At 61.5% G+C, this 26,178-nt stretch overlaps 1 protein-coding gene across 2 annotated transcripts in view; it reads right to left on the reverse strand.

The window, feature by feature from the left end:
- Positions 1 to 16,146: 16,146 nt before the first annotated feature.
- The window catches only part of RCAN1 (regulator of calcineurin 1), a 55,164-nt gene continuing 45,132 nt past the window's right edge, over positions 16,147 to 26,178 (reverse strand). Inside the window, exons 1-4 of one of the 2 annotated variants that reach the window (XM_028503953.2) lie at positions 22,741 to 23,036; positions 19,932 to 20,105; positions 18,392 to 18,551; positions 16,147 to 16,547 (exon numbers count right to left, since the gene is read on the reverse strand). In XM_028503953.2, coding sequence (XP_028359754.1) covers positions 16,384 to 16,547; positions 18,392 to 18,551; positions 19,932 to 20,105; positions 22,741 to 22,827 — 585 coding nt within the window. In that variant the 5' untranslated portion in view covers positions 22,828 to 23,036 and the 3' untranslated portion in view covers positions 16,147 to 16,383. Of the gene's footprint in view, positions 16,548 to 18,391; positions 18,552 to 19,931; positions 20,106 to 22,740; positions 23,037 to 26,178 lie in introns of those variants that run through there. The other variant, XM_028503952.2, reaches the window with a different exon arrangement.

The following is a 26,178-nucleotide window of genomic DNA, read 5'->3' on the forward strand; positions in this document are numbered from 1 at the left end:
TGAGTCTGGTCGTAGGGCCGGGAGCTTCCCAGACCTCCCCAGGGTGATGAGAGGGGGGCTTGGGGTGTGACAGGTGGGAATGGGAACAGCACGCTGGGGAGAGGGGCCCGGTCACACACCACCCAGAGCAAGGAGGGGCGTTTGGGCACGGAGGAGGGGTCACAGGAAGACTCCACGGCTCTGGGGGTGGCTGAAGTCACATGGAAGGAAGGCAGATGGAATCTCACTCTCAGCAAATTAAAATAAGTCGGGGAGCCTCTGGCCCTCCCCCGAAACAGGGACGGATGGAATCTCCCCCGACTGCACCACCAGGTTCTGGGGGGCATGCCGCCAGCCCCCACTTCCTTGCCTCTTGTGTTCGCTGCTTTCTCTGCAACACAGGTGTGAGCACCACACTTGCTTGTCAGAATCCTCTGGAAGCCCACTCCGTGAACCCGCCCTGGTGTCCCCGAGCCTCTTGGACACGCAGCGCCCCCTGTCTGTCAGCCCCCACACTGACTGGGTCACGGCAGCCTGCGGGGTTGTCTGGGCCTCTCCTCCCAGGAGCCCAGCGAGGTCAGAGGCGTGGCTCCCCTCGTCCCCTCTCCCACGCCCGCCTGGGAGGTGGCAGCGGGGGTTCGCCGAGTCAGAAAGGGCCAGGCTCCAGGCGAGTGCAACCTGGGAGCAGGTAATAAAGCACCAACACGCTCCGGAAAGACATGGGGGAGGGGCGTGGAACCTGATGACAACCTCCATCCGCGGAGCATGTTTTCATGTAAGAAAACTGAAATGACTTGTATTTCTGTTGTTACTGTATCCGCATTATTTGCTTTGCGTAGTACGTGTATATGAGTATATTATATTGTATATTAAGTGTATCCTGTTCTGAGTGTCTCCACACCCTCCCTGTCCCTCAAGCAGGCCAGGGCGGCCGGCCATCCCAGCTCCGCAGCATGGTTTCCGTCCCCCTCCCCAGGGGGCACCCACGCCTCGCTCCCTTTTGCCCACACTACCCACCCCATGCCGAGATACTTCAGTGTTCTTGCACGTTATGTTCCTCGTTCGGTGTCTGTCTTCCCCACCGAAACGCACGCTTGCTCCTGAGGGCGGGGCCCTCGGCTGTGCTGGTCCTCGTGGCCCGCAGGCCGGAGCGGGGTCTGCTCATGGCCGGAGCCCTGGGCAGGGGCTGTGAGAGGGGGGCTGTTGATAGGACGCAGGGGTGCATGCAGGGACGCCTGAGTGAACAGATGTCCCACTCAACTACTGGACGGACGCCACCACTGGGAAACGGTCTCCCAGCTCTCCCTGCCGAGACCGGAGGGACGGGGGGGCGGCCCTCTGGTGCGTCCCTTGGAACGCACTTTGTTTTCAAACCAGCCACTTTCTAACAACCCGTCCAGAGCAAGACCCAGCAAGAGAGCGTTCCCCCCAGCCCATCCCAGCTCGCCTCGGCTGGGAAGCGAGAGAAAGGCTGGCAGGAGGCTCCTGCCCCGTCATCGGAAATGCGGGGACCAGAGCCAGGGCGGCTGCAGCGTCCATCACACAGAGTCAGAGCAGTGGCGGTGTGGCCACCCGGAGCTCCCACCGCCGAGTCTGTGGGTGACAGCGTGGTGACCGGCAAGGCCCTCCGTGGATGGAGCTGGGAAGCCCCTCCTAACCTAAATCCGGGCTCCAGGGAGCTCACTGCGGCAGATCCGGAACCCCGGGGGGTGTGGGGCGTGGAGTGTGGGGTGTGGGGCGAGCTCACACCTGCACCAGCTGCTGCTGCCCCGACTTTCTTCCCGAGCCCCACCTTTTCCCCAGTTACTGCGGTCCAGAGCGGACACCCACAGCCCTCTCCGTGTCCCATGCATTTCCCAGTGGGGGGGGGTGCCGAGACCCCAGAACCTTTCTGATCAAACACAAGTAAATGAATGAATAGATAGATAAGTAGATGATAGATAAATGGATAAATGTTCCCTTTGAGGACGGTGTGCATTGCCTGAGCTCGAAGCCGCGGAAACCAGGGGCGGGGGCGCCTGGACTTGTGGGCGGATTTAGTTTTCTTTGGATGCTGGTAGGCACTTCCCAGGCGTCCTACAAGAACGCCTGTAATTGAACGACGCTGGGAAAACGCGGTCCGCACGGGGCGGCGAGCCGCGTTTCCGTGCTGGCCTTCTCCAAGCGGAGAGGACGAGCAAGGGAGTCCTAAGGAGGCGCTCTCCCGCCACAGGGTCGCCGCGCCCGCCTCCTGCCTGGGGGCGCCCAGGGCGCGCTCCGGACTCAGACCGGGGCCCTGGAGTCACCTAGAGGCGCCGACTGGGGCCCCCGCACTTGCGCGAGGAGCCTGGAGGCAGGAACCCCCGACTTACCGGGTCTGGGGCGGCGAGGGAGCCGGGAGCGCAGCTGCGTCCGTGCGGGTGGAGCGCAGGGCACCGACTGCGGTGGCCCGGCTGCGCCCTCCGCGGCTAAGTGCGCGCCGCGGGGTGGGAGGGGCTTTCCCAGCCAACCGAGGCCCCGCCCCGCCCCGCCCCCCCCCCCCTCCGGCGCGTCCCAGGCGACCCCAGGCTGGCCTGGCTCCCCTGCTTCCCCCTCCCCCCAGCATCTCGATGCCCCAGTGAGTGCTTTGGATCAGGGCGGGTGGGCTAAGGGCTCGCCCAAAGCCCCTATTAAAACTGCCACCGACAGACCCACCCTCTTACAGGTGTTTGGGGTTCGGAGGCCAGACGCTGCTGTTGCTAATGGAAAGGCCGACCCGGAGCCCCTGCCCTCGGCCAAGCGCCCAGACTAACACCCCTGGGAACAGCCTCACACCACCCCCGCGGTCCCCTCCAAGCCCCGGTGGACTTCTCCTAGCCACGCCCACACCCGGGTCATGGCCCCGCATCTGTTGGGCATTTACTGAGCACCCTCTGAGCTGGTGTGGGTCCTGAGCTGGGCCGCAGCTGTGGGCCAGACTGGCGGGGACTGGGTGCAGACCGTGGGGCTGGGCCTGGTGGCCTGGGGCAGATGCCACAGCAGGGGCCCCCCCAAGCCTAGGAAGCGAGAGTGAGACCGGACAACTCCCGAATGACTGCCCCTTCAAAGCGCTGGGAATAAGGTCCAGGCCTGCTGTCCGCAGGCAGGTGGCAGAGCAGGTGGTCCGGACCAGGGCAAGCAGACCCTTCCTGGGGTCCCCGCATCTTCCCTGGCCCATCACTTCTCCAGAGGCCTCGGCCCAGAGGGGTCCGTCTGGTGGGCCTTCCCGCCCTCTTAGGGTGGCCTGCTCTGCCCTGGGCCATGGGTGCTTCCAGCACACCCCCTCCCAGCCGCCCTGAAAAGTGCTGAGATGTCCCCAGCTGGGTGGTGCAGTCGTCCTGGGTGGGATGCTCTCTGTGGGGAGGACCCGAACCGCGGGGAGTTCTCCACAGTTTCACTCACATAAGCAGAGCCTCAAGTCTTGGAACAGGAAACCGGTGAAACGGCGGTCCCCTGACAGAACACCGTGCTGCGTGGCAGAAGATCACACATAGCCATCAAGATGACTCGCACCCAGCCGTCTGCAATGGCTCGGGGTCCCCCCACACTGTCACGACACGAGGCCCCGTGTGGTGCACCCGGGGAGCTATGCATCGGCTCACATGCAGGGGACCACTCGGTGATGTTACCATCATCTGTCAGCGGGGGGGGCTTCCGAAAGACTTGCGTTCTCACTTAGGCTGGTCTGCTCTCCTTGTTTTCCCAGGGATGCTGTCTGCTTTGATGTTTAGGAGAAGGTACGTCAAGTTCATCTGAGAATTCCCTGGACTCTCCCTTCTCAAGGTCATGCTCCTGCATGTAGGGCCTTTTGCCCGTCTTTCCCAAGGACGCTGCCAGGAGGGGAAAGGAATTCAAGCAGCAGAATGTGCAGAGGTTTGTCCCGTGAAAACAGGCGTGGCCCTTCCGGGGCCAGCTCTCGGGCCGGGCGGATGTGCCTGAGGCCCCGGACCGGCTGCGGAGACGCCCCTGCGTGGGGTGGGCCAGCACCTGCCCACCTGGCGCACCTGTCACCTGTCACCCGGACACTGCGAGCGGACGGACGAGTTACCTGCTTCTCTTCCCGGCCCTCTCCAGCCCACGCGGGACGAGTTGTTGTATGGTGATCCCGTTGCTTTCCTGTGTCCTGTTTGTGCCGACGAGCCGTGTGCCGCTGAGAGAGAGAGTGCTTCGCCGCCCCGGGGAACTGGGAGCGCTCTCTTCTTCTCCTTGCTTCTCCGCCCCGGCTCTCGTTCTCCCCCTCCCCAGGCCACGAGAGTGACGGGTCTTAAAACACTGTAACACCCACGAGCTGCGAGCCTCGGCACATGCCCACGAGAGACGGGGCTCATCTCTCCCCAACTCCGCTGCCCGCACACCAGCGGGTCTCCCCAGAGGACACCGGCCCTCCCCTGGCTGCACGCCCCCAGGAGGGCTGCTGTTCCCCAAGAGCTCTGGATTGGGTGTTAAGAGGAGAAAGCCGAGTGCTCGCACGCTACACTTCTAGATTTCCGGCTTCCTTCGCAGAACCCAAGTGTGCGGGAGACTGGATGCGCCTTCGGCACAGCCACACACGGCAGGAGCTGGGGGCATCGGCGTCTTCCCGCAAAAACGCTGCCTACCGCACGCTCCCTGCGGGCCGCGAGCTGCCCGCTCCCTGGATGCCCAGCCGCCGTCCGTTCCATAGGGACGGAGCCGGCCACCTCTGTTCTGGGCCCTCCCCTCCCAGGCCCGCTTTCCGCAGAGCCCTCATCCGGCTGTTCGTCCCGTCTGCCCCCCAGGTAATTTGTCGTGCGGCCAGTGCTCCTGGCTTGTGTCGGCCGTGTCTGCTCTGTGTACCCTTTCAGACGGAGGGCTCTTAGGTCTTCAGGGTTCTCCCTTGGAATCCGAGAAAACCCACGGCTCCCTCCCCCCGCCCCCCAGGGTGAGCATTTGGTTGGCAACTCAGGAGCCTCGCGAGCACCCGGCGTGCTGGGTGACTCGTGGTGGCCAGACTCTCCTCTCCGTAAAACACGGCCAGCTCGATGGCATCAGTCCTACAGGCCTCTGCTCCGGACTCTGCCTGTCCCAGGACTCGTGCCGCCCGACCGGTGGGCAGCAGGGCCATCCACGAAGAGGCCATTGCAGCTGCCTCTGCCCGCGTCTTGGGGGTGTCTGCACCCACTCTTGGCAACCTCGGGTCACCCGAGGACATCAATGCAGCCAGCAGCGACCATCACAGCTGCCCTTGCATTTGACACATGACCTCAGCCTTCAGCTTGTTATGAAATGAGCACAAATCCCATTAAGAAAGCTTCCCCCAAAAGCAATAACAGCATTGATTCCCCCCACCCCCTGCCTCTCTCCGCCCCTTTTTGTTCCGGCACAGGGCTGTGCTGATGGGAACACGGATAAATTAATCTCGGCCTGGAATGTCATTCGTGGCCAGGAAACAGCACTGAATCTGCCCGTGCGATGCTTGACATCTGAATACAGGCATTGTCTTTGTGGGTGCTTTAAAAACCCTCCTGGTCCAGTAAAAACCCGGGGCCTCTGTATAACCCTTTCAAACGCTGTGGGTTTCAAGTCACAGAGGTAACAGTGTGCTGGGAGTCTCGCCGGCCACAGAGCCAGCGGGGGGGGCGGGGGGTGGCCGGAGGGAGATTAGCATCTCCCCGGCGTCTCGCACGCATGTGGGATACGACTTTGGTGTACCTCCAACTCCTGATAACACAGGAGCGCGGCTGCGGCCGGCGTCCCCGGGATGGAAGGACGTTGGCAAGCCTGCCTGGGAAGCCGGCACAGGCAGCCTTTGTGGGAGCGCGTGAAGGTCACCGTGCAGGGTCACGGCTGCTCGGGGCCTCTGTCCCGGCTGGAAAGTTCTAGAAAGGCAGATTCCAAAATACTGTTGAATGCAAAATTCGTGGACAGTGAAAAATTTTGATGGCAGCCTTGATCTTCAGACGGAGTCCTTATTCTGGTGACCGCCCTGCTCCGAACTTAGCTCTCTCTCCTTAAAATTTCTCTCCACATTCGAATGTGCTCTCTGATGACTGGTCGGTCCAATTCAGTCTTTACTGAGTTCCTGGGGGGCAGGGGAAGAGCACCCCACTGAGCACCTGTCCGAGCTGGCCCCCCTTGCAGGGTGGAGCTAGGCTGCCCACCCCCTTCTGCCTCCGACCGCCCACCCCCTCCCACCCCCACCCTGCCAACCACACCCGGCCAAGGCTTCCTGGGAGCAGTGGTCTCGGCTCCCTGGTGGGGAGAGCCGTGCAGGTTCCGACAGCTCCAGGGTGTTGCCCTTGGCCACGCCCCCTGCCCCTCCCCCCCAGGTATACCCAGGACCACTCTTCTCTCTTCATTTCAGAAGCCCCCACCAAAGGCCGACACATAGCAGCGTTTTCCAGGGAGCAAACGGGCAGTCCCCGGCTGATCCCCGGCTACCCCAGCCCCCTCGTCTGTCCCTGAGCGGTCTGTTCCCCTCCCCCAGCCTCCCCCGCCCCCCACCTCGCCTCCTGTCTCTCGTGTGGGTGAGGGTGACCCCGTTGGCTCTGCTCATGGGCCGACAGGCTCTATGAGCTGACTCGTCTCTGGTCTCCATGGTGACCAGCGAGGAGCCCTGGGGTAGGTAGAAAGGGGCTCAGAGATTCTTTCTTGATGGGAGAACTGGTCACCCATTGGTTGTGATTTGGGGGTCACCTCTCTCTGGAGCCTTCGACGGCCAGAGCTGGTGGCCCCTGACCGGACAGAGCTTGGGGAACATTTGCTGAGGGGAGGGGAGTTCCATGGGGTGCTGGAGCGTGGACGCTGGACCAGAAGGCAAGGAGAGGCGAGGGGTGAGTGAGTGGCAGCGTGCAAACGGTCACCCACGGCTGTGAGCACGGGCCCGACCTTTGCCCCCCGACCGTTCTGCTGGGAATGACAGCAGGCCCACGGCGCCGCGGATGCCGGATGTTTGGGCCAGGGGACGGCCTCTGACGAACGCCGAGACTGCTCAGAGTTCTGCTTCTCTTGGCAGCAGAAGGGGTCCGACAGCTGAAACGGGGGGGGGGGACTCCGGAGCCCCGTGTGGGGGGGGCCCAGGCTCCGCGGGTGTCCGACCTCCACTCACCGGACCTCGGCGGGGGCACTGGGGCTCTCCATGTCTCCTCCGCCCGTTTGTCTCCGGGAGTAGGAGGAGCAGCCGCTCCGTGCGACTCGCCGGGTCAGTATAAGGCAGTGAAATCGCTCCTTTAATGCCCCTGCACAAAGGCAGGAACCGAACATGCGAACGTTCCGCTGGAAAGAGCGCTCTGGACAAGACGGCTCGGCGAGTTCACGCTCTGGCCCAGCCTTCCACCCCCAGGGCAAAGCCACAGCCACGACAGGTAAGTGTGACGACGGAAAGCCAGAGAGAGGTCTCAGTGGACTCGGAGCGGATCCTGCCCGGAGGCCGGCCCCTGGGCTCTCCGTCAGAAATCGGCATCAGGGTGGCTGCCGTGGGGCCACCCGACACCAAGCACCGGAGGTGGCGGACGGGACCCGAGAGCTTTGCTTGAAGTCAGGCAACTAGGGTGTGAGCCTGCCACCCCGTCAAAAAAATTTGTGGCATTTCGTTGCCTGAGACCAAGATCTTACAGGAATGAGGGTCCAGGAACGTGGAGTAGGAGACCCAGTCACTGGCCAAAGACCAAGCTCGTCGCATACTGGCCCAGCGGTGGCAGGGGCGCCCCCAGGTTCACTAGGGGACAGACACCCCAAAACACCACTCCAACGTCTGGTCCAGGACGGAGCCCCAGAGGTCAGGGGGACGCTGTCATGAAATGCCGGTCAGGGAAGGGCTGGCGGTAGGTGGGCAGAAGAGTGACAAGAAAAAACAAAAACCCACTCAATAAGCCCCAGCTGGCATGGCTCAGTGGATTGAGCTCGGCCTGCGAACCAAAGTGTCCCAGGTTTGATTCCCAGTCAGGGCACATGCCTGGGTTGCAGGCCATGACCCCCAGCAACCACACATGGATGTTTCTCTCTCTCTCTCTCTTTCTCCCTCCCTTCCCTCTCTAAAAATAAATAAATAAATAAATAAATCTTTAAAAAAAACCCACTCAAAATGAGCCTAAAAACCAAAATTCTAAAACAGGTGGGGAAAAAAAAATCTGACACTATGGGTGGTCACCAACCTTCGACTCATTTCATGGAGCCAGAGCCAAACCACGAGGCCACAGGAATTTGGAGAAGAGATGCGAAGATGCCGCATAAACCGGCAGCAAACCGGACCAGGCAATTTCCTACAACAGACTCTGTGCCGTGGCCAAGGCAGAGGTGCTCCCGAAACGCCAGGCCGGCTGCAGATGGTGTCGCACCGAGAGGTGGACGGGTGTAATTAACGTATTTTATCAGTAGTATTGATATTCGCACGACGCCGTTACGGGTGACTTTATGTGTTGACCGGGCCGCCCAGCGCCCAGGTGTTCATTGCAGCGTTGTTCTGGGTGTTTCTGGGAGGCTGTTTGCGGTGAGATTGGTGTTTGGATCTATAGACAGAGTGAAGCAGATCGTCCTACCCAGTGTGGCTGGGTCTTGCCCCCTCAGCTGAAACCCTGAGCAGAATGGAGGCCGACTCTCCCCGAGTGAGAGGTTTCTCCCGCCGGACGGTCTTCAGAGGGGGACGCAGGTGCTCCTTCCTGGGCCCGCAGCAGCCCGCTGGCCCTGCAGACTCCAGCTGGGGTGGACGCCAACTCCTCCACGTGACAGCTGAGTGTCAGGTGGGACCCTGGAGCAGAACAGCGGGGGCGTTAAGGAGAGCCCAAGAAAATCAAAACAAACGATGGACTTTGTTACTAAGGAGTCACTGTTGGCGCATGAATTGTAACAATGTGCCCTGTTGACAGCAGGGAAAGCCCGGTGGGAGGTCAGTGGTTTGACCTTGGGTGGTGGGCAGACCGCATCCCACCATCTAGTGTCACAGAAAGGTGCCCTGGAACCCACGTGGCCCTATTAACTGATGTCACCCCAACATGTGTAAACATTTTTTTTTAAAAGGAACCAGATGTGCGTATCTGGGGACTCTCTGCACTGTCCTCTCAATGTTTCTGAAAACCAAAGACGTTTCTAAAAAGTAAAGTCAGTTAAAAGAAGAATGTAAAGTGCACACACTGCCAGGGCACGAAAACACAGCTGGGTCTCTCCAGTGTGAAGTCGAACGAAATCAGCCAGACACGAGTCCGCACGAACTCTGGGATTCTTCCGCTGGAAACGGGCAGCGAGGACGGCGAGAAGCTAGCAACGCGTTTCCTCGGGGAAGCGGAGCAGGAGGTTCTGGGACGACGGCGGGGGCGGGGCGTCAGGGCGGGGCGTCGGGGGGGGGGGCGTCGGGGGCGGGGCCTGGATCCATCAGTTTCTCTAATTACGCGAACTGCCCACTGCCCGCACTGGTGTTCTTCCCTGCGCCATTCAATCACGAACCTCGGTGTTGTGGGGGGGGGGGGGTCGGGGGGGGGGGGAGGAATGCACGAAGAATGAGTCAGAATGTGTATCCGCAGGGATAAATACAAAAATAACGTTGGATTTAATTAGGCCATTTGCCAAAGAATACCGCAAATATACCGATTCGTCACCGGCGAGACAAAAACCCGGGTCTGCACACAGACTTGCAAGGTGCATCTGGATGCGCAGGCGCGCACCAGATCGCGAACCCTGGTTTCAGGCAGCGGTTCCCCCTGGAGAGAGAGGAAGGGAAAGAGAATCAAGGGGGGAGGTAGAGGGTCTCACGTTCTACCTACAGTGTTTATGTGGATTTATCAAATACATATATCGCAGAATGCAAAGTTGTGATACACTGGGGTTCATGACATTATTCTCTATTTTTCTCTAGCTTTGAAAACCATGTGTGTATTTGCACACGTACACACACACACACACGCCCCTGTAAGAATATGTAACAAGCCCTGGCTGGTGTAGATCAGTGGATTGAGCGTGGGCTGCAAACCAAAGTGTCGCAGGTTCAATTCCCAGTCAGGGCACATGCCTGGGTTGCAGGCCATGACCCCCAGCAACCGCACATTGGTGTTTCTCTCTCTCTCTCTATCTCCCTCCCTTCCCTCTCTAAAAATAAATAAATAAAATCTTTTAAAAAAAATAACACGTAACAGCCCAGGAGAATTCACGAGCATCCTGCGGTCAACGCTGGGCCCCGTGTGTCGGAGGACAGACGGACCCGCAGGTCCTCTGAGGAACGGGGCCACGGGTTTCTCTTCTTCCCACAGGAGCTCTCGCTCAGAGACCAGCGCCCTCTGTGCTTCACCAGCCCCTTGTCAGCGTGGGATCTGTCATGACGGGTAATCACCGGGGCTCCGGGAGGGTGAATTGCAGCCGCTGACAAGACCCTTCAGGCCCCTGGGAACCGCCGGGCAGTGGAGGTCAAGGGGGAACCAGCCCGGCCGTGCGCCGGGCGAGGTGAGTGAGGGAGTGAGGCCAGCTCTCATGGGGCCCACTCGAGGTGAGACGGGGCGGGACGAGGCTGGGTGCCGAGGAGAGAGAGAGCAGCCAGCAGACGGGAGGTGCCTGGATGCCTGTGGATAACGCGGCCGAGCCCAGGGGGTGGAGCAAGAAATCAAGGTCAGCCCGGGTTGCCCTGAGCCGACGTGGGGAGTCTGTGCCGTGCGCCGAGACTGGGAGGCTGGAGGGTGGGGGAGGGGGGACTCCAGAGCTGTGTCTTCTGATCGGGGGATGTTGGGGGTGCCTTCGGCGTCCTCAGCCAGAAGCAGGCAGCTGTGTGTGGCATCTGGGTGTTCCTGCCTCTTCATGAGGGGGTGTCGGCCTCACGTCCGGCGTGAACTCTAACGCCGCTGTTCTGGAGACCCACTCGCGGACGGCAGAAGCCTAAGAGCAGAGGGAAGTGACAAGGGGCGACCTTGGGTGATGGGGGACGAGGGCGAACCCCTCTTTAATCCTCCTCAGACTGTTCCCCTCCCTCCCGGGCCTGCGGGCCCCACCCCTGCTCACCTGCATGGCCTCACAGCCTCTGACCTGGTCTCCCGGCCTCGCTCCTCTGCTGCCCGCCCTCTGCGAGGCCGCCGGAGGGTCTTCCGACACCCCAAGCTTCGCTCTCCCTCCCCGCACAACGTTTCAAAGGGCCCCCTCTGGTCTTCCTAGGAATTCACCAGAGACCAGCCCCACCACCCCCGCTGCCCCGTCCTGCCTTCTGCAGCGGGTTTCCACTCGGGCCCCATCCTGGGGGAGCTTGAACAGTGCCCACTGGCTCCGGGTGAACCAGTGCGGGGAGCGTCCCAGGTAGCGGACTTTTAGTTCAGTTTCCCAAGGCTTGGGGACACCAGCCTGAACTATTTGCAGGTCCCAGAGGAGGGAGGTGACCCTTTGGGGGACTTCGCTCCACAGTCAGCCACACTTGGCCCAAAGCTACGGGACCGGTTCTGGCTGCCACCGGGGTCTCCCGCTTCAGCCAGGGCAGGCCCGACGGGCGTGAGTGCCGGCAGCCGCCCGGCTGTGGGGGCTGGGCCTGCCCTTGCCCACCGCAGAGCTGAGGGTGGGAGGGCTGTCCCAAGTCCCACAGAACGGGGGGGTCGCCACCGAGAGGAGGACCCTGAGCCAAGGTTCTCTGCACTAATTAAAGTTACCGCCGGGAGCAAGGCGGAGAGAAAAAGGGCCCCACCCCCTCTCCCACAGGAGCAGCTGCTGTAGGTGGGCGGGAGACCAGAGCCGCTCCGTGTCGCTCTCAGTGCCTGGACTGATTTTCTGCTTCTGTGCAGCCAGTTGTCACCAACACGGACGTCCAGAACAGCACGCATGCCCCCATCACGGTTTCTGCGGGGCGGGGGGCTGGGTGTGGGCCCAAGGGTCCCTGGCTCAGCGTCTCCCTCCTGGTGTGCCCACCCGGCGTGGCGGGGTCAGCCGGAGCTGTGGTCTCACAGGGGCCCGTCAGGGTGCTCCGCCCAACTCCCGAGGCTGACAGCGGCATGGATGTCCTTGCGGTTGTGGGTGGGGTTGTGAGGTCCCCTTTCCCAGGAGGCTGGGGACTGCCCTCAGCTCCCAGAAGCTGCCCACAGGCCCCTCCTCTCCCAGCCTGGCAGCTCCCCTCTTCCCGGCCCACTGGGGAGCCCTCCTGCGGCCCCGGGTCTCCGTCCATGGCTCTCCCAATGAGGTCAGGTCCAGCCGGGCAAGCCTCTCGGTGAACTCAAAGGCAACTGAATTCTATTTGCAAAATCGATTTTTCTGGAGAAACACAGTCAGGAGCGATGTCCCGTTGTAGTCACAGGTCCTGCTCACACTCAAGGGCGGGTGCGTGGGGCCCCCCTGGGGGGTGGCGTGGGGGTCTCAGGGCCCCTCTACCCGAACTCACAGCCCGTCCTCATCGACCTCATCCTCTAACCCCGCCGGACGGCCTCGAGCTCAGGGAACTCACTGGACACAAAGGACCTGTCTCTCCAGACCAGGAACGCCCACCTGCAGAGCTCCCCCATGGCCTCGCAGGACCCGCCTGGGTCACCTCCCTGCGTCCCCCTCAGAACCCCCTCCAGCCCAGACCAGTCTCTGCAGTCCTCTCCGGTGTGCAAAGCACATTACCGGCAGCAGGGGGCGCTGCTGGCCTTGGCCGCAGGCAGCCACACCTGGACCCCTCACCTCACCTCCCTAGGATCCCCAGCTGTTCCCAGGGGTCAGGACCCTCACTAGGAGGAGGCGGGCTGAGCTGGAGCCTGCGGGCCATCCTCTGTGCCCCAGCCCACATTGTTGGGGGTGGGTGGCAGAGTGCAGGGGCAGGGGCTCCCCGGGCCAGGCCCCCGGAGCAGATGTGCACGCACCCACCTGGGGAGGACACAGTTAGGAGTGGGGAGGTGCCTAGGTGCACGGGGCGGGGCCTGGGCTGCCCCTTCTCTTGTGCCCCCCTTGTCTCTGAAGACCCCCCAGGCAGGCTGTAGCATTCACATCCTCCCCACTTCTTCCCTTCAGGGGGTCCCAGGAATGTGCCTGGACCTGGACCCTTTCCTCCTCCTGAGCGCAGTCCCCCTGGGTGGGCTCCAGGCCCCACCACGCTGCGTCCACCCTGGCTGGTCTGTCTGGTGGCCAACCAGGGGCCTTTGGGCAGGCCGGCAGCTCACCTGGCCCACAGGTTCGGCCCCGACACCCTGCAGGGCAGCAGGGGGCACCGTCCCCCATCACAGCTCCCTCCACGGCAGCGCTGCCTGTGGCTGCACGCCTGCATGTCACGTCATGAGTGTGTGGCTCATCTGTGTGACATCCCCTGCCCCGTGCTGATTATTCCACATGAGGAGATTTCCAGGAAGTTTCTGCACACCTGTCCACCAGGACCTCTGCAAAGCAAATTCTTCCCGATCTCAAAAACCACCGGCCACACGGAGACCCCCCCACCGAAACCGCCGCTGGTTCTCCCTTATGAAAACCCCCCATTCAAATGAGCTCAGTGAAAAGCAGTCATGTGGCAACTGGGGCGATACCAAAACCACGTGAAAAACGTTACACTTGGGAAGCATCGCCACGCCCGAGTGGCAGGAGCCGGTCCTGAGAATGGTGTTGGTGGTGGTGCCACAGAGCTTCCGGATGTACTTCTGTAACAAACAGCGGTGTGCATTTGTGTGTGTGTGTGGAGATTCGCAGGAAACCTGTTCTAGAAGATCCAGAAATGAAGCTGGCCGTGTGGAAAGTGGGGTTTTTCTCGTCCTTTCTTTTCCCAGGAGCTCACTCACTGCACACGCCCCACTGCACACGCGCTTTTCTGGCCCGGAACGCCGCTCGGGTGCGAGGTCACCCGGCAGCGTGGGCTGGCTCTGGCGTCATGAGGCTGCCATCGGTTTCACTCGCCACCGATCACACGTGGGTGTGTGTCCTTCTCGAAAGAGCAGATGTGGGTTCTGAGCGCGTAAAGATTAGTCACACGTCACACTTGGAAGAAACGGGAGCCGAGTGCATTCTCAGCATCGACAAAGCGTCACGGACACAGCCAGGGTCTTGCAGAGAAGCGCCACGTCAGGACGCTGCTCACGGCCGCGCGGGCTGCCGGGGGCCTGCCTGTGCGCCACGCTGCCTCACGGAGGCCGTTGCGGCGTCAGACCCTCGCCAGGCCCTTTGCCCTGGGACGTGGTCCTGACTTGTGTCTGTTTCCCGGGGTTGGAAGAGTTTATCCCGAGTTTGAAAGCACGGAGTCAGCGTCAGGAAGGCGCGCTCTCCGCGTGACGCGGCGCTGCCGTGTGCGGCGTGGGGTTTGGCGGGCTGGGGGCCGCCAAGCCTGTTGCGCCGCTACTGCATCCTTGCTGCTGATGGTATGGAGCCCCCCCAACCCAGACACGGACCCGCGCCCTGGCCCTTCCTGCCGCTGCTCGCCCTCCGGTCCGTGACTTCTGTCCGCTGTCCTGCCCCAGCTCCCTCCCCCCCTCTCCCCCTTCTTACTGCTCCAGCTGCCTTAAGGCGTGTGGGTTAAGACCCCGAGGTGCACGAGCTGTTCCTTCTCAGTGACCGACCTCTCACCCCGTCAAGGACATCCAGGCTGGGCAGGCCTTGGTGGGCACAGAAAGCTCCCCTCCCGATGGTCGGAAGAGTCTCCGGCAAAAGGCTGCCTGAGATCTGGACGGACACGTCCAGGTGGACGGTGGGAAGGTAACTGGCCTTTGCCATGTAGTGTCTCCCACGGGCACCTCCTAACCGACGAGAGGACTTTTCAAACGGGCCATCACACTGGTGCTCAGAGGGCCGTCCTCTCCTGTCATCTGCCCAGACAGAAGAGACGCTTCCGTCTGTTTCACCCATCGTCCCCTTTCCTGCGTTCGTGATGTGCCGTCGGCCAGGCCCACCCTCTGTGAGCCGGAGCGAGGACGCGGGAGCTTCTAAACTCAAAGGGGTGAAGGGGCGTGTCCCGAGACTGCGGGTTCCGAAGGGTTCGCCGACTGACCAGTAGAAATAAAGGGACGACCAGGCAGCTTTTCCATAAAGAGCATATCATGTGGATTTATTATAGAACTCGGTTAAAAAACATATTCTGAGGTCAGCCTCTCCGGTTTGAAAGCACTTACCTAGGAACACGCCGAGGGCTGCCCCGCCCCGCCCCGCCCCCACCGAGAACTGTAGGCAGGGCTTTGAGAACATTCCGTCAATTTCCTGATGTGAACAGTCGAATTTACTCGCTTCTCCAGGGGAACCGTCTCCTAATTTCCCAAAGCATGCACTGTTAACTCGGCATTAGGTATTTCAAAATGACAAACTTGGTTACGGTATTTTCTTAAGGCCAAAACATAATACCTGTTGACCAGACGCTTACACAACAACTAGAAAAATCCACAGACACTGACGAGGGTGACGACTCCATCAGGAGTGGACGGGGAAGGCACTGCGTCCCTCTCATGTCACTGCCCGCCCACTGTCCACCGCACATGCTTGGAACTCGAGTCCCGCCCCACGTTGTAACGGCGTGCTCCACAACACACGGTCACAGGTGGGCTGCTCCATCTCATACTACCCCCCCACCGCCACGTTTGTTCGCCCAAGTGCACAGCAGGTCGGAATACACGCATCGGCTTTATTTACACGTTTATCTTGGTGCTTTGGTGGGTGAAAAAAAAAAATCAACTCTTTCAACCAAGCATCCCCAGGAAAGGTTTTGGCTGGGACTCATCCGTCGTGGACCCCCACGTGTGAGGCACACATGAGGCCGATGGCGCCCCAGGACGCCGAGGCGGGAACTCCTCCCCCACGACAAGCCGGCAGCAAAACCCTCTGAACCGGGTGAGCAGGGGCCCGGCCTGGGAGCTCCCGAGGGCCCCCTCCCCTCCTGTGAAAGCACGGGCGGGCGACATACAGGGCGGGGGCCGGGTGACGCGTTCCGGGCAGGACTCCCCACCAGGAGCCGTGTGTCTGCAGAGGTGCGAGCTTCCAGGCGCCTTCCTATCCTCCCAAAACATGCGACATGACGAGGGCGAAACTCTACCTATGGACGAGGGTTAGTCTGGGGAGTCGGGAACACACATGCACCGGCACCGGGACTCGGGGGAGCAACACCAGACGTCACTGGACACCCACACGGCCCGTGGTTCCCCCAGCCTTCCAGCCTCGGCCTCGGTGTGGCCGCGGGCGCCTCGCAGCAGGGGAGGGGCTGCCCGGAGGGCTGTGTGGGAACGGCCTGGGGGCCCCCTCTGACCAGCCTGCCCTCGGCAAACGCCGGCCCCGGCAGGGAAGCACAGGTCCAGGACGCCATGGTCATCGGGTTTTCTCCTTAACGTCCGCGTGCGGTCACCCCGCACTCAGCGGCCGGCCCGCGACACCCCGGGGCCGCGGCATCCGTGCGCAGTGTCAGGGCCGGGGGACAAAGCCTTGATCCTCCTCTGAGCGGCGGGAGCTGGCGTTCCCGCCACCGCGATCGTGGCTGCCCCTCCAAAGTGGTGGCCGGCCGCTCCCACAGCCAAAGATTCCTCCCCGCGAGTGGGGCTTGGGGTGCTTCGGCCAGGGGCCCGCTCAGCTCAAGTGCAGGGGCGTGTACTCCGGCCGGCGGGTCTGGATGATCTTGGGCTTGGGCCTCTTCGTCCTCTCCACCTCCTCGTCCTCCTGGTCGCTCTCGCACACGTGCACCACCACGCTCGGCGTGGTGTCCGTGGCCGCGTGCAGCTCGTACTTCTCCCCTGGGGAGGGAAAGGAAGGGCCGCTCGGTGACTCGGGCGGGGGGGGGGGGGAAGCCGCCCAGCGGGCGCGCACAGGGAAGGCCCGGGGGTGGGGGGCACGGGCCGTGGGGCTGAGGGACACGGCCGGACACGCCCTGGGCTGCGGTGCCTGGGGCGGCCAGAGCAGGAAGCAGGGTCTCCTGCTGCCCCTGCCCGGGGTGCTGTGTCCACGAGGAAGGCGCTTCTGTCCTAAAAAGGGGGGGGACGCTTTTCTGGACGGCACCGGTGAGACGGGTGTCACCGTAACTGCATTTGAAAAGGGCCCCGGCCCTCTCGGGAGAGAGGGGAGGTGGGCGGTCGGCTGGACCCTGGGGCACCTGGGCCGGGAAGCTCTTTACAAACCCTCCCAGCCTCCCATCACCAGTCACAGCCCGGGAAGGGCGGGCGCAGGACGCCACCTGCAGAGTCCCCCGCCATCGTGGGGCCTGCAAAACGCGGCTGGAGCAGGAACTGTATTATTTGTGCTCGCTGTTAGGTAAACTCAGGGTGAACGGGTTTTGGGATCTCTTTGTTCCAAAGCAGCTTCTCAAACGAGCCTCGTGCAGAGCAGCGGCAGGCCCCAGGGCGTGCGGGGACCTTCTCCAGCCTCGCTCCCTGCCCCTGGGGCGGCCTGCCCGTCTCCCAGCTTGGGGCCCCGGGACGCCCACCCTCCACTCCACTGCTCGCCTTGGCCGGAGCAGCCAGGAGGAGCGCGTGCTTCCTCAGACTGGCCGCGTCCACGTTGACCTTTGCACCCCCCCCACGATGGGCAGGAGGAAGGTGAGCCTTGCTCTCCACCCCGGAGGAAGTTCCCATCCGGGCAGCATTTCCGGAAATGGGGTCCTTTCAGCAGGAAGCTGCTGACGGCCCAAGAAGCTAACGCCCTCCACCCAGAGGAGCATCCAGTGGCCGGGCGAGGGGGAGTAGGGATCGGCCGGTCTCAGCTGGAGCCCACGTGCTGCAGGGACCGGGCGGGAGGGGGGCTCACACCTCTTCACCCCGAGACTCCCCACCCCCTTCTTCACCCAGCCCCCGTCACGCAGGACAGGGGCCACAGCCACTGCAGTTTCTCTCAGGCGTGGACGGAGCGTGGCCTGCGGGCCAGGCCCGGCTGGACCGCTGCTTTCTGTGGGACGGGCTCAGGGCCGCTCGCTCACACTGCCGCCGGGTAATAGGGCCCATTTCCTGGGGGAGGAGCCCGAGGCCGGAGTGCCTGCAACCTCTCCTTTAATCTCCGGTGCACTCAGCAGGGGAGTGGCCCGGGGAACCCCGAGGGGGTGGGCTGGGTTCCCTCTGCACCCCAATCCATGGTTCTGCCCTCCCTCAACACGGTGGGGGGCAGGTGAGTAATCACGTCCAGGACGGAAGGACCCTCCCCAAACACTCCTGAAGGTGGGGGGGGTCTGTTTTCCTTTTCCACAGTCCAGCTGCTCATCCCCACTCAGGGTGACAGGGCCTGGGGCCTCGGGCCACCCACACAGGCTGTGCCCAGCGGGCGAGGGGGCGGAGTCTCGTGGTGCCCGGTCCCCACAAACCGACCCCAGTCCCTGCTGCACACCTCCTTGAGGACCGAGGCCAGAGGCCGGCGTACACGCCCCGGCACAAGTTCCATGGAAACAGAAGACACGGCCGGAGGATATCCACATTTGCAGCAATCACACGGGGCTGGGGGGACCACGGGGGGACCTCGGGGAGGACCGTGGGGGGACCACAGGGCCCTAGTGCGGGCAAGCATCTGCACCCGGGGCCTTCAGGAGCCGTCTCTCCACGTCTGCTGCCCCGCCGCCCCCCCCCCCCCCCCCCCCGCACTGGGGAGCCACGCTTACCTGGCCCGAGCTTGGAGATCGCGCACAAGAGGTCGTAGTTTATGACGGGCGTGGCATCTTCCACTTGTTTCCAGCCAACGGGTGGCGAGGCGGGCGGAGAGATCAGAAACTGCTTGTCGGGGTTCGGGGGGGCCAGGCGGGAGCTCCCTATGTGCAGAGTCTGGGGAGAGAGGAGGGTGGGCAGATGCAGGCGAGGTGTGACAGCATGGTCCCCGCCGGCCAGGCGGCAGGCCTGGGTGCGGTGCAACGGCCCAGAGGGCGTCCAGCACTGGCCAGTGGGTGCAGCCCTGATGGGAGCCCCTCCCGGGACCCGGACTCCCAGGAGACCCCGCTGGGCCCAGACGGTGGACAGTGGATAAGGCTTTTGCCCAAAACGGAGAAACAAAGCCACCGGCGTCCAGGCTGGAACCCGTCTAGGAATCCCTTCCTCCCAGCCCTCACAGCACAGGTCCAGCGGAAGCTTCAGCAGCCAGGGGACAGGGGGCAGGGGGCAGGGAACAAAGCAGGGACGGGCCCATGGCAGCCTCGAAACTCCCTGTCTTCGGGGCTTTGAGTCAGATGCCCGAAGAGAAAGAAAAAACACCCTCCTTCCCCAAGACAGAGAAACAACAACAAGGAAAAACAACCTAGGATTCCGGCTTGAGCCTGTGCAGGAAGATCTCACGTGAAAATCTCACCAGTGTGGCGGGGCGGGGGGGCGGAAAGGAAAACGGACTCATGCACGTGAACTACATGAATGCACTACGGCGTGGTGCTGGCAGGGGGCGGGGCATAAGAGGGATACACGGTAACAGAAGATAACATAAAAAAAAAGTCTCCCCAGTTTGGGTGCCCCTCTCCGCCAATCTCTACAATGCATGTACTGGAATAACCAGAAACAGTCGCAGAGGGACTCGATAGTTACTTATGTGAAACCACCCAATGCTGAAAGGAGCGTATTCAGAACTAAGCGTCCTAAGTCCAAGCCTGCGTCCGGCACACACCACTAGGGGGCGCGGCAGGGCGTCCCAGCTCTGAAGTCCAGTAACGGAGCCTGTTCTGCTGTCCCGATGCGTCCCCAGAGGGGGCTGCTCCAGTGGGGGCCTGGGGAACACAGGGCCCCAAGGGGCTCGCTTTCACTGGGGAGCAGCCCCTCAGCGGCTCCCTCCCCTCCCCGCCAACCTGTCCGACCAGACCCACATCACGTGTGTGCGGCTCTCCCTGCCGGGGAGAGCCCTGGAGGGGTGGCGAGCAGGGGAGAAAGACCATCCAGCTCCCAGCCGGGCGCTTGGGCTGGGCTGAGGCGTCCCCCATCCTGGGGCCCGATTGCCCCCTCCTCCCCTGCACGCCACACCTTCCCCAGGAATAGCACTACTCCACCCAAGAAGGGGAAGAAGTTACTTTCAAACACACTCCGCTGTTTCCTGAAAGCAGGCGAGACGGAAAATCTGGAGTGTGGATTTTACCCTTCTCAGGATGAGTTCTTACCAGTGTGACAGCAACGCGGCTACTGGTTTTAGAAGAAGGGAGGCGCCTGCGTAGCGATACCCTCCCCACTCACCTGAGCGAAGTACAACTTCATCTCCTTCCCGAGAAACTCGGTCTTGTGCAGCCGCAGCCGGGCGTCGGCCGCCGACAAGGGGTTGCTGAAGTTTATTCTGACGCGCTTGAAGCTCTTAAAGTACTGAAAGGTGATGTCCTTGTCGTATGTCCTGAAGAGGGATTCGAATTTGGCCTGGAAAACGAAAACGAAAGGCGTTAAAATGGACCTTCCTGCGACCTGAGACGCCTGCGTGACGTTTGTGACGGAGGCAGCGGGTCACGGATCCCTTCCGGAGCTCCCGGCTCCTCGGAGCAGCCAGAGCGAGCCCCTCCCCTCCACCCGCGAGGTTCTGCCTGCCGCCCCTTTAACTCGATCACACATGGTTTTGTAAGAAAGGAGGCGACCGACGGAACTCACTCAGCAGCCCCACTCCCGACACCTGAACACCCCCCGTGGTCACAGACACGCTCTTCTTCAAGGACGATGAGCCCCCGCCAAGTGCACTCTGGCCCCCCCCACCCCGCCACCCCTCCGGCCCCACAGAAGGGAGCCCCAAGCCCCCCGCTGCACCCCCCTCCCGGGGCCGAGCCCCTTGTCCAGCGGGTGTGTCTCTGGGGGTTATCAGCGGCCGAGCGGACCGAGAACACCACGGTTACTGCCTCGGAAAACAACGAAGTCATGAGTAAGAAGCCTTGCACTTTTTAATGCAAGGGACGGAGGTCAAAAAAATTCCCACTATTGTTCTCGCACCCAACCTGCTGCTCTGCAACCCTCTCATACAACGCTGGTCTCAAAACCACCGCACGGCGAGCGGAGCGACGCCTGCACGCTGGCCCCCACACCCGTGCACGCCTGCAGCGTGACCCGCCTTGCGGCGGTTACAAGCACAGCCCGCGCTCTCAGCCCGGGGGTGCCGAGTTCAAGGGTCTCACGTTTGCATTCAGGAGCGAGCGCACTGGACCCCTGGGCAGGCTCCGAGGAGAGTGCCCCCCCCCCCCCCAGCAGCTGGAGGTTTTCGTGGGGGGTTGTTAAAGGGGCGCTGGGAGCCCACCACAGTCCCTCTGGGTTCCAGCCGGAGAGGGTGCTGACAGACAGTTGGAACTTGGAGGACAACACGAGGACTTTTGGTGGCCGTATTTTCTGGCTGAAGAGGGTGGCGGGGCAGCGTGCCCCGCACACAGGTGAGCGATGCACACTCAGGTGAGCGATGCACACACAGGTGAGCGATGCGCACACGGGTGAGTGCTGCACACACGGGTGAGTGATGCACACACGGGTGAGTGCTGCAGAAAGGAGCCCGGCCCACCAAGGGCCCGAGACCTCTGGGAAGCCGCGTTCCCGCGGGGGAGGGGGGAGGCTTCCACACCAGCGAGGGCAGCACCTTCCGGAATGCTGGGTGCCGGGAAGCAGGGACGTGGCCACTCCGCCCGGGGCAGGGCTGCGGGCAGGTCCTGTGTGCCAGCCGCCGGGCGACCCCACCAGGCAGGTTGTGGAGGGGGGGCAGGGGGACCACACACACTTTCGCTCTTCGAACTCCCTGGCTTCTCTCTAGTTTGTGGCCCCGCCGGCGACTTTCCCTGAAGCCTCGGCAGAGGCAAAGACCGAGAGAGGCGGCAGGGCAGATGCCGAGGCTGGGCGGCAGCACTGGGCGCTGGAGGCTCCTTCCCCTCCTCTCCTGAGCTCGGCCGGGGTCCCCACACACTGGGCACCCCGAGTGCCCTCGTCAGCGGGCACTGGGACCGACGGTGGAGCTTTGAGGTTACGATTCATAGCTTAGGAGAGGTGACTTGGACGAGTATTTTTAGACTCCAAGGCAGGGCTCGGGGCCAGGACACAAGCGAGTGCACGTGAGCCTTTAAGGCCGCATCGCTGCTGCGTAATTCTCTCCAAAAACGCTCTGACTTGTCCCGACCGCGGGCACCTCGCTCCTGCGGGGCTCGGTGGCGCCTCCGCTGTGCTGAACTGGCAACTGCACTCACATCAGGCTGACAGTAAATACACGCTCTACTTTTAAACACGGAATGTGCTCTGGTTATCTAGTTCAAAACCCACAGCCCGGGCTGGCAAGCTTAGCATTTATACTTACGGGGTTAAATTTGATTAAAGAAAAAAAAAGAAACCTTTGCACATCCGATAAGGCTTTGCGTATACAGCGTGTTACAGGCGCCCCCCCGCCCCGCCCCCCCATGGAACGCACAGAACTCACTCACAGGCAACATCGGTGAGGACCACTGAGACAGCTGGGGCGGCACCGATGGGAACCTTGCATCCTCATCGGAGGAAGGAGAAGATTATAGTAACGAAACTGACTAATTATGTTAATCACCAACACTGAGAGCTGCTCCCCAGGGGGTACGCTCGCCCCACACTGACTTGTTCAGCCTTATTACTGGCTATGGCTGGGCCTTCCAGGGCTAGCGAAATCTGGAATGCCTGCCAACTCGCGAATGCCTTAGCAACGTGCATTCCCTAAGGCAAAACCCAATCATCCCGAACGCTAGGTGCCAAAGCGAGACGTCCTGCTCATGAGGAACTTCTGAAACGCTCACCCAGGTTGAAACGCACCCAGTGCCCCAGGTCTGCCTCCGCGGTCAAGGGATCTGGACGTGTTCAAGTCCCGAGAACTTTAAAAAATCCCTCGCAGTTAACTCCTTAGGAGACAGCTTTTGATTTTGGGGAGCTCAAAGTATTCTGGATTATTTCACAAGCCCCAAGCCCACAAGAACTCCACGCACCTCCCCCCACCCCTACATGGTTCAGTTAATAGTCCCGGTTAACGGAATGCTTTGAAAAACTCTCTAATCTCACATCATAGAAGAAGCCTTACCCTCGTTTCACTTTCACTGAAGACATCACCGTTTGCCACACAGGCAATCAAGGAGCTAAAACTGTAGTCAAAGTTTCTAAAATGCATCTTCCTTCCTCACAGGCAGCGCGCTCGAGACGCACGCGGGTCCAGCGCGAGCGCGAGGCTGCTTTACCGGTGAGCGCGCGGCTGGGGCCCGTCCGCGGAGCCGCTGCTTATAAGGCGGCGCGGCGGCCCAGCCCCCTCCGGGAAGAGCGCCGCTACCAGCGCATCCTGTTTGGACAGCGAATCCCTGAGTCAAGCCCTGCGAGCTCCAGCAGACAGGGACAGCGTGTGAGTTTCTGCTGGAAAGAGGTGACGTCAACACCTTAGTCATTTTCCCTATGCTAATGAACGCCGCCCGGGCGGGATGGAAAAATCTGCGAGGTTCTCTGCAGCTGCCTCTGCCGGCTCCTGCAACATAGTTTCCACTGGTAGTAATTGCACTGGCGCTCAGACCCCGCGCTCCAGCGAGCTCGGGGTTGGGGGGTGGGGGGCGGGGACCGACCCTCCCTAAGACGGAAAATGTTACCACAGAAAAGGAGGAAGGTCCGAGGTAAACAGTAATTAGCCTCCAGGGGGGGTTTCAAGGCTTTGGGAAACCTGGACTCCAGCCCCCGCCAGCTCTCTGATCCCTGCTATTTCCTGAAGAACAATACAAGTTTCACACTGGGGCAGTAGAGAAAAAACTTCTGAAGCTATCTTGGTCAAGGAACTGCGTTTTTAAAGAAAACAGTGGAATTCATTGTGAAATACGGCTTTCCCCCCCAACGGCACTTTACTGGGCGAACGCCCTGGTGCCCGCTTGGGCTGTGCCGCGCGCCAGGAAACCTTGTGCAATCACAGAATTTTCGCGGGAAAACCGTGCTGCTGTGATCGGAGAGCCAGGAGCATGCAACACTTTGATCATTTCGTAGCAGCTACTGAATTCAGAGAAAGCTACAAAAACATTTTAAAGAATCTAGTGTATGAAGTTGAGAAAGGCATTCAGAGGTCCCCCAGCTGTGAGACTCATAGATTAAAAGTTTCTGTTTTTGTGTTTGGTTGTTTGTGTGTGTGTGTTTAACTAGGAAAGGAAGGGAGCGAGGGAGGAATGCTCAGTGCAGCTGAAAAGGTAGTCCCGCTGGCCTTTCCCAGGTTTGTTTCTGGGAAGGATCTGGGACGTCTGGCCCTTCCAGGTGCTTGAGTAGCTCAGATCCGTCCTCTGGTTAGTCTGGGTCCTGGGTCCCTCCGCCTCTCCCCAGGTGCATTACCACCTAAAAGCGCCTGGCAATGTAGAGACACAGGGGCACCTCTCAAGCTTCCGAAAGTTCAAAGGGGCCCTACCACTCACTTCTAAAGAGTCAGCCACAAAGACAAAGAATACATGCAACGGGAAAAACAAAAACAAACCAGAACATTAATTCCTCCAAAAAAAAAAAAAAAAAGGAAAAGCAAAGTCTCGGATGAATGAGTGTTACTTGGTTTCCTTGCACGGGGCCTTACTGCCCACTGGGGAGTTACGTAAGAAGCTGGGTAGGGTGTTTGCTTTGCCAAATCACCCATAACTCCCAACCCGAAAAGATCTACCTGCACATATTCTAGAAAACGTTGGAATGCCGTGGATGAAATGGTGTGCATCAAGCACCTGGGGGGAAATGGCCACAGTGGGGGGTGCTCGCGAGGGGAGTGGGTGCTGGGACTGAGGTGCCCAGTGCCGGGTGCAGCGTGTCCTGGGGACACAGAGAGCCTTTGGTGGTGCGGCTGGTGGTGGGGGTCCTGGAGGTGCCGGGGGCAGCTAAGGGGAAGGGGCGGGGTGGGTGGGCACTTGGGGCTGCACTGCACCCTCCAGAGGAGCTGGACCTCCCCTGGGCGCCCCTCTACTCCGACCCCGTCCCCCACTCTGGTCCACTGTGGCCAACAGCTGGAGGGTGACCGGTGGAGGAGGAGGAGGCGAATTTCCCTGTCTTCTCTTGTAAAACGCGCTGACGCGAAGCTCCAGTTCAGGTGTGGGCCGTTTCCGTTCACCCGAGACAGCGGTGCTGGGCTCCCCCAAACGTGCAACCATTATGTGGGTGAAAGGAAAAAAGAAGAGTCAGATATCAGAAGACGGACCACCTGTCCTCGTGCACGGACACCAACGATGAACGACCGACCGGCTTTTCCCTGGGCTGCCCGGCAGCGCCACAGAGCGCGCGATTCGGCACCTGCCTCTGGACTGATCTGAGTTGCCGCCTGAATCTGAACCCGTGAACTCGGGTGCTCCCATTTCTGCATCAGGGAGGGGCTCAGAGCAGCGGTCGACGGCAGGGAGGGCGGTCAGGGCGCCGTGTGGCGAAAACCACCAGCCCCTGACGGTACCAGAGCCCCGTGTGGGGGGAGAGGCCCCCGGGCCACCAGCGCAAGCTCCCCTGCCTCAGAGGGGCAGGTGCGGAGCGGACTTGGGGGTTCGATGCGCCAGGCTGAGCCGTGTGGCCCCTTCTCGGGGCTCCGCTGCCCTGGCTGACCACGGGCACACACGCCGGCCCGTGCCCAGAGGCAGCACCGGGTCCCCTCCCCTCGACGCCCTCCCGCCTGCTACCGACTGAACTTGGACCTCCTGGGTCTCTGAACGCCCTGTGCAGAACGATCTACTTTGTAAACGGCGGTTTTCCCCACCGAGAATAAAAATGGGCCCCAAAGCAAGCACTTAAAGAGACGGACTTCCAAAGTGAACACACGGGACCGCTCCAAATGCAAAGGCTTCCGTGCAGCCGCGGGAGTCGCCACCGGGACGAAGAGGCGATGGGCCGGACGGGAGATGGCGTCTGCAGACAGCACGCGGGACCAGGCCCACGTTGAGCCCGGCGCACGTGGGGGCTCCCCCGCCCGGCACCAGCAGACACACCGCCGGAGGGAAGGACGCGCAGGGGTCTGCAGGCGTTCTCCCAGGGACGTGCAGGGGCCACCAGGCGCGCGGACAGACGCTCAGAGTTATCCGTTACCAGGGGAATAGGGACGAAAACCACAGTGCGGTGTCCCCTCACACCTGTTAACGTGGCTGTTGTCGGAAAGACGAGAAACAGCGGGCGTTGGACCTGGCGCGCAGAACAGGGAACCCTTCTCGGCGGGAGTGGGCACGGGTGCAGCCGCCACAGAAAGAGCGGTACGCCGACCCCTCACAAAACTAAGAAGGGAACCACCGCGTGCTCCAGCACTTCTGCTGGTGTGGCTGGAAAAGAAAACTCCAAAAGTTTCTTATGCTCTGTAACTGTAACACTTGCAACATTTCACACAGGACTGTAGAAGCTGACAAGTCGTAACCAAAGCAACGGCCAGTTACTCAAGGTCGTACACAGACTCCCATGATAAGCTCCTGTGCTCTGTAGCTTCTGCAAATTCCTCCTGCGTTTTCCCTTCGTCTCCCATATAAGGTAGCTGGACCTAACTTCCACGTTCAGC

This window comes from Phyllostomus discolor, chromosome 2 (assembly GCF_004126475.2).
Source record: "Phyllostomus discolor isolate MPI-MPIP mPhyDis1 chromosome 2, mPhyDis1.pri.v3, whole genome shotgun sequence".
In the NCBI taxonomy this organism is placed as follows: Eukaryota; Metazoa; Chordata; class Mammalia; order Chiroptera; family Phyllostomidae; genus Phyllostomus; species Phyllostomus discolor.